The following is an 11,818-nucleotide window of genomic DNA, read 5'->3' as shown; positions in this document are numbered from 1 at the left end:
TAGTATAGTTATATTAGTTCAATAATGCCCAATTAATTCATTATACTATGTACATTCATGTCAGTTAACATTAACTGTCCATTTCAAGATGTAACTTTATATTTTTATTTTCCAATCAACAGTTTATCTTTTCGTGTGTGAAACATAATTCCCTTCGTCTCCTCTTTTCTTTCCTTTTCTTTTTCTCCCTTATCTTTTCTAACTGACGAGCGGCAACACTGGCGCTAACGCACAGCTCTGGGCAATGTAGTTTACACATAACGGATTCCCGCACTGTCCCATGGTCGCCCGCCTACATTTCCCGGCATTCCATTGGGGCCACTGCCAACTGTTGTTTTCCTGCTCAGGCGCGGCTAGTTCAAGTTGCCATAGCAGAGGGGAACCGGGACGGGATCGCGGAGAGCTGTTACTCCTGAAAGCTACCAGCGGACCCCGTGTAGCGGAGCTTTAGCGGCAGTAAGACGCCTTCTGCTCCCGCTGAGGAGAGACAAGCGTACCGCTGTGGTCACGGGTCGGTCCCCACGCTAAATCACGGGGCTAACGTGGGGTTAGCTAGCTAACGGTCACAGTAGTTGTCGGACCACTTGTTGCTCGTTGGAGCATCACGTTCGGGGAGGGGGGCAAGTGGTTGTTACGGCAACGATGACAAAGCGCCCGTTTCCGCTCGCTATGCCCAATATATACAGTGTAAAAAAAAAGCTAAAAAGCAGCGCAGTTTGTTCGGTAATCTGATTAACAAGCTAGCGGTGTATGCAGACGAAGCGAGGTCGTTTCTCCCCCGTAAACCCCCCTGTGCCGAGCTGTGATGGATACGTCCAGTGAGTCTGATTCGTACAGCAGGACGCGGGGGCACCGGTCCCGGGGCCGGGAATCCCACCGCGTCCCGGGCCGGGACCGCGGCAGAGCCAGCAGTGGTGCTGATGGTCGAGCCGAAGACCTCTCCGAGAAGATCGGTACCCTGGCAAGCACTTTACAGGTACACCACAGTACAGCAGCTCGTGACTCCGACATGTTGGGTCTGCGGGTTCATTCTAGTTTAGCACCTAAAACGCGTCTTTTCCGCTGCAGGACACCAGTAGGAACTTGACCAAAGTAGACCGGATGCTGGGCCACTACAGGGAGCATACCGACGACCAGGCTGAAGCCATGGCACTGGTCAGACACCTGTTATGTGATTTACTTATGTTGTATTTTAATCCACTGTCTCATTGTTTATTCAGGCATCATTCACGTTTCTCAATTATGTAATTGGCTCTCATGCCTTTATACAGGGTTCTTATGGTCATGGAAAACCTGGAAAAGTCATGGATTTAAAAAAAATGGTTATTTCCAGGCCTGGAAAAGTCTTTGAGAAAAACAAAATCCCAAAAGTTTAGTAAAAGTCATGTAAATGTGTTATATTCATGTCGTTCATTTACGCTGAGTTTGAAATAATGAATATGCTTTTTAAAGAAAGATGCTCAAAATATAAATATTTACTCTTTTAATCAAACTATTGTCTCTTTCATTTGTGTCATTTAAGGTTTACTGTATGCTTTGGAATTCTCATTGTTAGTTTAAATACTACATTTTCACACTTTTTTTATGTTTTAAAAAATGTTTGGTCATGGAAATTTGGTTTAAAATAATGGAAAAGTCATGGAAAAGTCAAAATGTGTATGAACCCTGTTCATGTCTGATGTTTCCTCCTGCACCAGCTCAGGGAGAACCTGGAAGAGTCCATCAGTCAGCTCCAGACTCAGAGGGGGGGCCGGTCCAACGGGCCTCACGGTGCGTCGGCGTCGGCCTCCACCCTGCATACCAGTGACCTGGAGGCTGGCTCCGGATCAGGTATGGAGTACAAGAAAGGATTTAGCTCTCAGCTGTCCCGCTCATTGTAGTCTTAGCTCTGGATCATTTGCAAAGAGATGCAACTTAAAAGCAGAAAACACAGAAATAATACATGGAAAATGACAACAAATGTCAAAGGAGCATTAGAAAATGTTGTGCAGTGAGTTTGTGTTTGGTTCTCTGGCTCCTTCTTTCACACTTTATAACAAATGTAGATCTGTACTTTCAGAAGGCCGGCGGTTCTACCCTACTTCTCCACTGAGGGACTACAGCAGCACTCCAGGAAGGAGGCGGAGGTCTCAGTCTGCCAGTGTTCGTTTTAAGGACGCCAGCATGTCGGCAAGCGATGTAAGAATGGAGACAGACAGCCGCTAATCACTGCCACTTGTTACTGTCACGCAGTGTCAGGACGTTTCCACAAGAGGGCACACCGGGTCAGGAGTGTTTATATGATGCTAATCTCAAAAAGGGGCTTGATGAGATTTTATGCGGATGAGGTTTTTTTTCATGAGAGTATTCAGGTATTTATCGTGTTTAGGAGTCTCTATTTATCTGTGATTCCCCTTGCAATAAATGTGCATCCATAGAGGCAGTGATTGCCAACGTTTTCCCTTTGCTTTGCTCATGTATAATGTTGTGTATTCTGTATCTGTTTAGATTCACACTTTGCACCAGTCCCTGAGGGATCTGCGTTGTGACCAGTACAGACTGTCTGATGACCTGGATAAAGAAATCCTCAAGAGAAACAGGTATCTGAATGGAGGGGAAAAGTCTGAACTTGGTTTTGTTTCCACACAGTACACAACTGAATTCCCCAGTCGACAAGGGGATTTTTAGAACCGAGTTGAAAATACAACTGATGTTTTATTAGCTTCCATAGTAACAAGTGGCGTCAAGAATAATGATAATATTACATTGTAATTGCATAGCACCTTACAAAGTGCTCACATATAATGGCAATACAGTTAAAGAACATTAAAGTGAGAAAAAACTCAATTAAAGTTGACTGAAAATGAACTAGAACAGGCTCCTGTTATTTACTTTTATTTTGCAAAGAAACCAGATGAATCTACTACTTCTCTCTTAAAGAGCACCAACTGACCTTGGTTTCCTAAGTCCATGCTCTGACTGCATATTGATCTTTATTTTTCAAATCCACCGTCCATCCCAAAAGTTTTTTTCTTTAACTTTGAAAACAAATGAATAACTCTTCGGGTCTCTGACATCTCCTTGATGAGAAAGTGCTCAAAGTGTCACGGGCAGCGTCAAGGGACGACGCTGGAAAAATAAAAGGCCGGCAGCAGAGCCTCCTTTTGAATTTGACATTTTCAGGTTATTAAGAAATCCACACCAAAATGGTCCACTATATTTTAACATCAGAAGCTGCATGAATATTTCTAGTGGAATCACATTATGCATTCACATTTTGATTAATGATGTCCTGGGAAAGCACCTTTCAAAACTCTGCTGTGTGAATGTTTGTCTGCTTTTTCTAGGTCTGATATTGACACCCGGCGAGCGATGGAGAGCCTCACCGACAACACGGACTCCCAGAGACACGCCTCAGTGAGTGCTGCTGTGTATTTCACCACCAGAACCTGAAGCATGCTGTCGAGCTCTGTGGACTTCATTTTAAAGGGACGCGTTAGGTTGCGTGAGGTACTAATTGATAGCACCACCTACAGAAGATGGCGGGCTGCACGTCTCCAGTTTGGAGAAATAGACAAGAGTAGGGTTGGGTACCGAAAACCGGTGCCAATACGACCAGTATCTACCGGACCAAAACACAACGCAGATTTCAGTGCTTCCTTTCGGTGCCTGAGCCGAAAGGAACGAGTCAGTCCGACGAGTCCGTCCTGGCAGCAGGTTGTTTAGCTACAGTAGCCAGCTAGCCATCAACCTTTTAACAGAGAAAAGTCCGAAAGGTAAACGGTCAAAAGTGTGGCTTTTGCAAAAAAAAGATTCGAACAACGCGACGTGCAGCAAATGCAACAAAACAACTGCGTGTAAAGAAGAGGAGCCGAACTCCGAGAGAGAAACGCTCCGTTTCCTCCACCAAACGTCTGTTTTAGATGCTGGAATTTGGACGAGAAAGCTGCAGAAAAGACTCCTGAACTCCAAACTCTAAACTTCCTGCTGGAAACGTCTGATGGAAGTCAACGTCAGAGCGGAGAAACCGCAGCTGACCAGGAAGAATACCGGCTGAGAAACGCTATTCATAGTATGCTTTAACCGGTTAATATATTGTTCAATTTGAAGAAAACTAATTGCCTTGGCAATAAAAAAAAGTATCGGTTCAGGCACCGGTTATGCAAACAACGATACCCATCCCTAGACAAGAGTATCGGCACGAAGCAAAGCGAGATACTGCTGTGGACGTATTTTAGACAAGTAAAGCTCTCCTATAAACGATCAATATTAGTTTAAGTCTTCACCATATTGAGTATTGTTTCACCGTCATTGACCTCACAGAACACAGGAGTTTCTCCTGCAGCCTCGATCGGTTAGGTTGTGTGACTTTGGTGCTTTAAGGGTCAGCAAAGTCCTCTTGGGTCCTCTTTCTCACATGCTACTTCAGCGAAGTCCAACTTAAGTAAATGTTTCCAGGCACATGTCCCCTCACCTCACCATCACTGCTTTAACAAATATGCTTCTCCAACATGTATAATATTTTGTTATCTCGTCACGTCTGTGGATGTGTCGAGATGAAGGCAATAACTGCCTTTTACAGGTGGCTGTGCTGCTTCCTGATTAGACAAGGAATACTTGCATCAGCTCTAAAAGATATCTTTTTTTTTCGTCGCCCACATTTTAATTTCCTGTCGTGTCATTTATCATATCCTGCTGCCATCCCTGCCCCGGTGATGTGTGCGTGACCTCAGGCGTCCCCGTCTCACTTGTCTGCAGGTGTCTTCTCGGGTGGAGCGGCGTCTGCAGGAGCTGGAGAGAGAGATGGATCCTGAGCAAAGTGGCGTGGAGAGAGAGAGGAGGCCTGACCAGTGGGCGGCCATGTCTGACAGACTGCAGGAGGTGACACTCCACCTCACCACTCAACTGCTGCTATCCCTCCACCAACACCTCCTCGCTGACACTGTCATGTTCTCTCACATTCAAAGAGAAGGGCGAAAAATAACCCGGAGACAACATGAAGGCACATCACTCAATGGAGGGAACATAACAATACTTCATTAGAACTTTATTTATCAGGAGACAGCACACATTCATTAACAAAAAAAAAAAAAGGCAATTTTGTATTTGTTGTACCTGAGCCGGTTGATGTTTATAATGCAGACAAAACAATATCGAAGCACGCAGAAGAGCATAAAGGAGAAGGAATCTCGGAAAAAACTTTACGGAACAGACATGCAGTTCAAACACACCTAAACACACACACACACTCACACACACATGTATACAAGAATAAAGCAGTTAAACAAATGACATGCAGACTTCCAGTACAGACTTCATGCTTGATTGTATACTAGACCAGCTGGTCAAGCAACCATCACTGCAATAAATAATTTTACTAATACCAAGAGCAAGTCAATGAATTATATATTTGTTTCACCATGAGAAATGTGGCTGCTGCAGATGAAGTCAGTCAGCAGACTTTCTCCCCACGTACGAGCACCAGCAGCAGCAGTAAAAGCCCGTTGCTTATTCCTGAGTAAACATACAGACCACTGACATTCACACCTTTTCTGAATGCTCGTGCATCCTCACATGGCTTCAGCCCTTCTGGTTGCCTTCTCTTGGTACAAAGGCGTGTAAATGCACTCTTGATGGCGTTAAGAAATGAATGCTGAAACAAAGTGAACTGAGGCAGCAAGCACTCCTGCATTCCCAACAGGTCAGAATAAGTCTTACAAGTAAAAAAAATGCTTTGAAATTGAAAATGCTAAATAAATAGATCAATAAGGAATACAACGGGCACGTCAGGGTGCTAAACGTTGCTCACGGCGTACAGATAAAGTGACCGGGTGGAATTTGTGCTACATGCACATCTACATATCGTGTATTCCACGTGTGATGGCGTGCACCGTAGCGTGACCCACGTGTTGTGACCGAGCATGCAAACAAGGTCAAAAGGTCTCCGCACTTGCTGGGTGACTTTGTCTAAATTGGAAGGTTTCTCTCTCTCATGCGCTGCAGTCCTCCCCGGTTTGTTAAAACAGCATTCCCACTAAGTCACCTGGCCTTCTTGCTCGGCTTTACAAGACTATAAACCACAGCCAGGCAATTACTGCGATGCAGTGCACATGGTCGCTAAGCAAGCAATTGCTACTTTCCCGTATTTCATGACAATCATGCTTTATTTAATTTTTTACGAGTGCGTTTGCTTCAAAGCATTAGTCGTGGAGCGAGCTCTGTCATTAGGTGCACTTTAGTGATAAAGCGCCAAAGCTGGATGCACTCAAAGTAAAAAAAAAAACCCACATCATCTTGTAATATTGCGTTTTACATTGCTACTTCCATTGAGCAAAAGAAATCACCCTTATTAGAGATAATCAGCATATTTACATTGTTTTGCTTTCCTTGAGTCTCTCCTGCCTGCTGCAGTTCACCCGTCCACCACAGAGGGGCACTGTGTAGCTGTATCCTCACTGATAACCTTTGGGAGCTAGACTCTTCCACACTCTTTGTAATGACAGTAGCTTCCAATTCATTTGCATCCCTCTCCTCCGTAGTGCCATAATGGGACACCAGCAGCACCCAATGCGATGGGAAATAATGCATTTGTCCAAAAATTAAGGGTAAATAAACAAGCACGAGGACATGAAGAGGAAAATAATCTCTTTTACTACTAAAGAGCAAGAGAGGAGGGAGAGCAGAGGGCACATTTATTCCCCACCAATGGGCCCGCTGTGATGTGAATCAAATAGATGATGAGTCACTTGGGTAGATGTTATTGCTAGCAGCCGGTAATTCATCATCACAGCCCGCTCGGAGTGAGTGGGATTGAGTGGGATCTAAGCTCTTGTACAAATCCGCCATGATGGCACTATCTCGTTCCAAGAAGATGAGATTGGGGGGGAATGCCATGATGTAATGGGACTCTGGTGTTGCATTCTTACTCTACTCTTATGCGCGTGCTCTTGTCATGATATTGTGGTCTGTGTTCGGCAGACTTCAGGGAGACGCCAAGCTCCGTCCCAGGAGAGGGAGGACGGCGTTCCAGCCAGGCTACTGAGAGCAGGCCGGGAGAAATCCAAGGTGGATATGTTCAGTCTCAAAGAAATGTTTTGTATTCAAGAAATGTAAAAACATTGGGTTGGTATTTAGAAGAAAGTTTGCTTTTTAATAAAGGTCCTTCCCTTTTCCCTTCATCCTTTTACTGAACTAATAGTTAGAATTCATAATCTTGCTCAGGCAGTTTATTTACTTTACAACTTTTAATCCAAAATTGAAACATTAAAACGTCCTAATGGTGTCATAATTGTGCCTTCAACTCAATTTGTATACATTCTGAATTCTTCCCGCTGTAGGTGATGCTCAGAACACTTCATCATGTGTCGTCCTGACGTTGTCGTTGTTGTTGTTGTTACGCTGTCCTCAGATGGAGCAGGAACTGGAGGGAGCTAGACGACTACTTGAACGGTCTGAGGACAACAGAGAAGCCCTTGTTCACCAGGTTTGTGTGTGTGTGTGTGTGTGTGTGTGTGTGTGTTCTCCACCTGCAGATGTACAGTAAACCCCAGGAGACGACGCAATAATCGGTAGCAGCATCTTCTCTGAGAACGCCAGACAGTCACACGTTTCTCCGTGTCTGCTTCCAGGTGGAGGACATGCGCGGCGAGCTGCTGAGGATGAGGAAGGAGAAGACTGAGCTTCAGCTGAAGACTCCTCAGCTCATTGCTCAGCCACAAGGCAACCACGCCTCCTGGGAGGAGGGGAGTGGTGGGCAGAGAGGCGCAGGTACTGAATCTACGTCTGGGGAGGGCAGGGGAGGAAGAGGAGCAGCAGCAGGAAGACGGAGAGGATTTGGATGCAGGCTAAATGGAACCCATCCATCTAACCTGCATCTAAATCCTCCCTGCAAACGATTGCTATGACAACTCTGTGAGTAACCATAGAAATACCTGACATTATGTCTAAGGGAGAAAATTGGGAGCAACTGTAGTGAACATCTTCCCTGTCAATGCTCCACTGTTTACTTATTTGTAATGGTATTTCATTTAGAGCATCAAAGGGCCTTATATAGCAGTGAAAGTTTGAAAATGGCCGCTTCTTATAAAAATCTGTTTTTGACATGGTGAAATACTTTATGATGACATTATTTAGCATTTGCACATCAGCATCCGTGTTTGTGGAGAGTCCCTCATTCGCATAATTTCTCACTTCATATATATTCTGTTCATGTCTACCAACACTGGGTCTGCCCCATGTGACCACGTGAAGTGATTGACATATGAGCCCCCTATATAGGAGGTAAAGAGGTATAACCAATTCAGAGCACGGGCCAGGAAATAAGTCAAAACGCTCAAATATTCATCTCATTCCAAAGATGTTGCCTTGGCTTTTTTTTTTGCAGTGTGTAGTGTATTTCGCGTGCTCAATAATCCACCATGTGTCGTGCAACCCTTTGATGATGTGCCTGCATGGGTCCATGCGTGTAGATCGTCTGGAGAAAGAGGTGGCGGAGCTGCGGGCCCAGCTGCACGCGGCCTCAGTCGTCAGCGAGGTCGAAGAACTGAAGAGGGCTCTGGACCGAAAGGAGAAGGAGCGGGTCCAACTCGGCTTCCAGGTGGAGGTGTGGTATTCATATAGAACCTGCAGGAGCTCATAACACCAGTGATTCAGAGAAGTCATCCACGTGGCTGTCTCTGCAGAAGAGCCTTAAGAATAGATGCACTGAGGCTTTCTCAGCTGGAGTGCAAAGAACACACCACAAGCGTGCTTTTGACTTTGCCCCTGTCGGCGTCTCCACCCTGAGCTGGGGTATTTCAGTTTGTCGGGTGCCTCTCATCCGCGGTGGCATCCTCCGCCAACTCCGTGCTCCTTCATCCTCTTAAAATCGTCACATGAAGTGTGTCGGAAGAGGAAATCAGAAGACAACCGGCAGTCGTTTATCCTTCGCAAACTGGTGCGATGCGTCTGTAGCAAGACATGAAAACAAAACATATTCCCTTGCTGAGCAGGGGTATTCAAGGTATCAATAAAATGTTAGTAGGAATAGCTGCACTTTAAAGCATTGGCACATTCCTCTAATCTCTGATTTCTTTCACCGAAAATGTGTTTAAACTCCCACGCTTCCCTTATTGCCGAGTAGGTGTTAAGAGATGAAGAAGGTGTTTGCATGTATCACCTGAGGCGTCTCTTATGGTTTTTATGTCTAGATCAAAATAGACATTGGAAATGTTTAATTTTAATGGCAAATGAGCAAAAATGAAGTATAATGAGGAGAATAGGGTGGAATATTAAATTTCTCAGCGACTGAAGTTATATCCAGTCTAATAGGCCTATGACTAATTACTCCTAGCTAGCTGTCTTCTTCAGTATAGATACCTGAACGGCACCAGGCTAACTTGACTAGCCCTTACTTGAGACTTCAATCAAACTGGAAACTTCAAAGTGATTGTGATTTTCTTGTGGAGAATGAAGCTAATCCGGTGCAACTCTCCTTTCAGACGACTTTTCAGACCAGCCGTGCAGATAATCCAATAGTGGGCAGCATGACAGTCTCAACCTTCTTTGACCTTTCTGCCTTTGCCTTTTGTCCTCTTTCTTTGCTCTCAAAACCTGTTCTTCACTGTTGATATTTTTTGTAATCTCTCATACCTATTTATGTCTTTTTCTCTTGCTTCCATCGCCCTAAACCCATTCCTCCACACCGCTATGCCTCCCTGTCTGTTGCCTCTCTGTCTTTTTGCTCCCATTAGCAGCAGTAGTGTACACACACACACACACACACACACACACACAGTCCTTGACCTTTCTCTGTTCTATATACCAGGACTTGTCATCAGACCTGGCGCGGCGGGAGCAGCAGCAGCTCCGAATGCTGGAGCAGTTGAGGGAGATGCAGGTATTTTTATATCGGTTATTGCGTCACACTGTAATTCTTCGCTAATAGGGGATTTACTTCAAGGACTGTAAACGTAGGATGCCCCATTTGAATTGGATGTAGGCTGTGGGCAGTGTTGCATTCTGAGCCACAGGTTCATAAAACGACAACGTAAAGACGCTGTAAAAGCTGCACTGATGAGATCCTTGTGAACTTGGCCTCCGAGACATTTTAGCATTGGGACGGTTTAAAATGATAAAGAACCAATGTACACTTCTGTGTCCTATTCGCTCATCCTTACAGAGCCGAGGGCTGGCCGAGAGGAGGGAGACGGAGGCGTTGCTCCAGGAGAGCACGAGGAGCAGAGACGACCTGAAGACCAGGGCCCAGGAGGCCGTGCGTCAGTGGAGGGCAAAGTGCAGGCGACTGCAGAAGGAGCTGGAGGAGGCGAGAGGCCGGTCCGCGGTCCTCAGTGACGAGGCCTCGCAGGTCGGTTGAGGCAGATTCATGCATTACAGGGCTGAACTGCTGCTCTTTAGAATGTTGAAAGCAGTTTATCTGTACAACTCATAGAGTCAAGTGCACTGACCCACCGTATGTCAAGATATTACTAGAGCATGGAGGGGAATTGTGCTTCACTACATTTGAAGTGAGGAAAAAAATCTCAGCTTGGCATTGAAACTCCATTCTAAAGGCAACTTTTTCCATCCAAGTGTTTGGATGCACCAAGAATATTGACAAAGAACTTGCTGGTCTTTATAAAAAGTTTTTTATATGAGGTGCTTGATGGTAAAGCCTCTGAGCAGCCTGCATGAAACATGTACAATATGGACTGATCAATAAACAAACTTGTGCCGTTGGTAACAGGAAAGCGACACTATGATTATTATACATTAGCTCGAGTGAAACTAGCAAGGTGTCTGTGTCCACTGTAGTCGAGATAAAAATCCCAACTGCTTCGTATGTCGGCTGCTTTTTTGTTCCTGTTGGCAGTTGTTGTTCTTTTGGGCTCGTCTTTGAACGAAGTAAAAGCTCTCAGCTGGTTCACAGAATCCAGCTAAAGTTGACCAGACTGTGGTAAATCTCATTGCAGCTTATTGACTCGGTGTCATTCGGTGCTGGTGGGCTGTGCTCACGGCCTCCCAGCAGTCTCAAAGGTTTCCGGATGCCGCCGCCGCCGCTGCTGCTGCTGGGCTAAAAGCTAGCCAGCTGGCAGCTCGGTCAACAAAAACAGACTGTCTTTGTTGCATTCGCTGAACGGTGGACTCTGGCTCATGCATACCTGCTTTGACTTTGACAGTGTGTTCTAAAAAAGTGAAGTAATCAATAATGTCTGTACTGAGATGCATTCAGCTCCAGCAGTAGTCTGATCTGTGGCGACGCCCTGGCAGCGAGAATAAAACCAAACCTATATCAGCCAAATTCTCCCTGAGGTTCTGAAACCCACTGACGTCAGAACACATCAGCAAACTGGCATCAGGGATGCAGTGTTTTGAACGTAATGGACACTAAGGTTGGGCGATATGGCCAAAAAGTCATATCACGGTATTTTGTAAGATTCTGGCGGTTTCACGGTATATCACCGTATTTTTTTCCGAGTAAACACATTCATTCATTGACGCCAAAAAGGACCGCCGCTGTCGTTGTTCACCTGCTCGCTGGCCAACTCGCTCGCATCTGGCCAGCGGTACATAGAGGGTGTTAGGAAGCTAAACAGGGAGGGACTTAGGACCCAGGGGAATGTAGGTGGAAAAAAAACAGGAAGAGACAGACCGGAAGAGTCTTCTGTCTCTTCCTGTGCGACGGAGTTTCTTCTTTTTTTGTGGCTGAGCTGTACCCAGCATGCAGTTCGGCAGTGTAGTTTTATAAATGTACAATGATTAGTGTTACAAATTGTTTATATGTCACAAAGTGTTGTTGTGGTGTTTTGTGCTGTTAAAGAGCGTTAGTTGTGGGTTATTAATTGTTGTTATAAAGTTATAA

At 45.3% G+C, this 11,818-nt stretch overlaps 1 protein-coding gene across 1 annotated transcript in view; it reads left to right on the top strand.

Annotated features, from left to right (window-relative positions):
- Positions 1–805: 805 nt before the first annotated feature.
- The window catches only part of cep128 (centrosomal protein 128), a gene marked incomplete at its 5' end in the record, with an annotated part of 40,395 nt that continues 29,382 nt past the window's right edge, over positions 806–11,818 (top strand). The window contains 13 exons of the mRNA XM_079215922.1: positions 806–976; positions 1,069–1,155; positions 1,698–1,830; positions 2,060–2,178; positions 2,488–2,579; positions 3,327–3,396; positions 4,738–4,860; positions 6,958–7,044; positions 7,388–7,462; positions 7,608–7,746; positions 8,448–8,581; positions 9,785–9,856; positions 10,139–10,324. Coding sequence (XP_079072048.1) covers positions 806–976; positions 1,069–1,155; positions 1,698–1,830; positions 2,060–2,178; positions 2,488–2,579; positions 3,327–3,396; positions 4,738–4,860; positions 6,958–7,044; positions 7,388–7,462; positions 7,608–7,746; positions 8,448–8,581; positions 9,785–9,856; positions 10,139–10,324 — 1,488 coding nt within the window. The remainder of the gene's footprint in view (positions 977–1,068; positions 1,156–1,697; positions 1,831–2,059; positions 2,179–2,487; positions 2,580–3,326; positions 3,397–4,737; positions 4,861–6,957; positions 7,045–7,387; positions 7,463–7,607; positions 7,747–8,447; positions 8,582–9,784; positions 9,857–10,138; positions 10,325–11,818) is intronic.

Source organism: Taurulus bubalis, assembly GCF_910589615.1.
Source record: "Taurulus bubalis genome assembly, chromosome: 3".
Lineage (NCBI taxonomy): Eukaryota > Metazoa > Chordata > Actinopteri > Perciformes > Cottidae > Taurulus > Taurulus bubalis.
The sequence above is the reverse complement of the archived record's forward strand: the minus strand, read 5'-3'. Positions and strand labels throughout refer to the sequence as shown.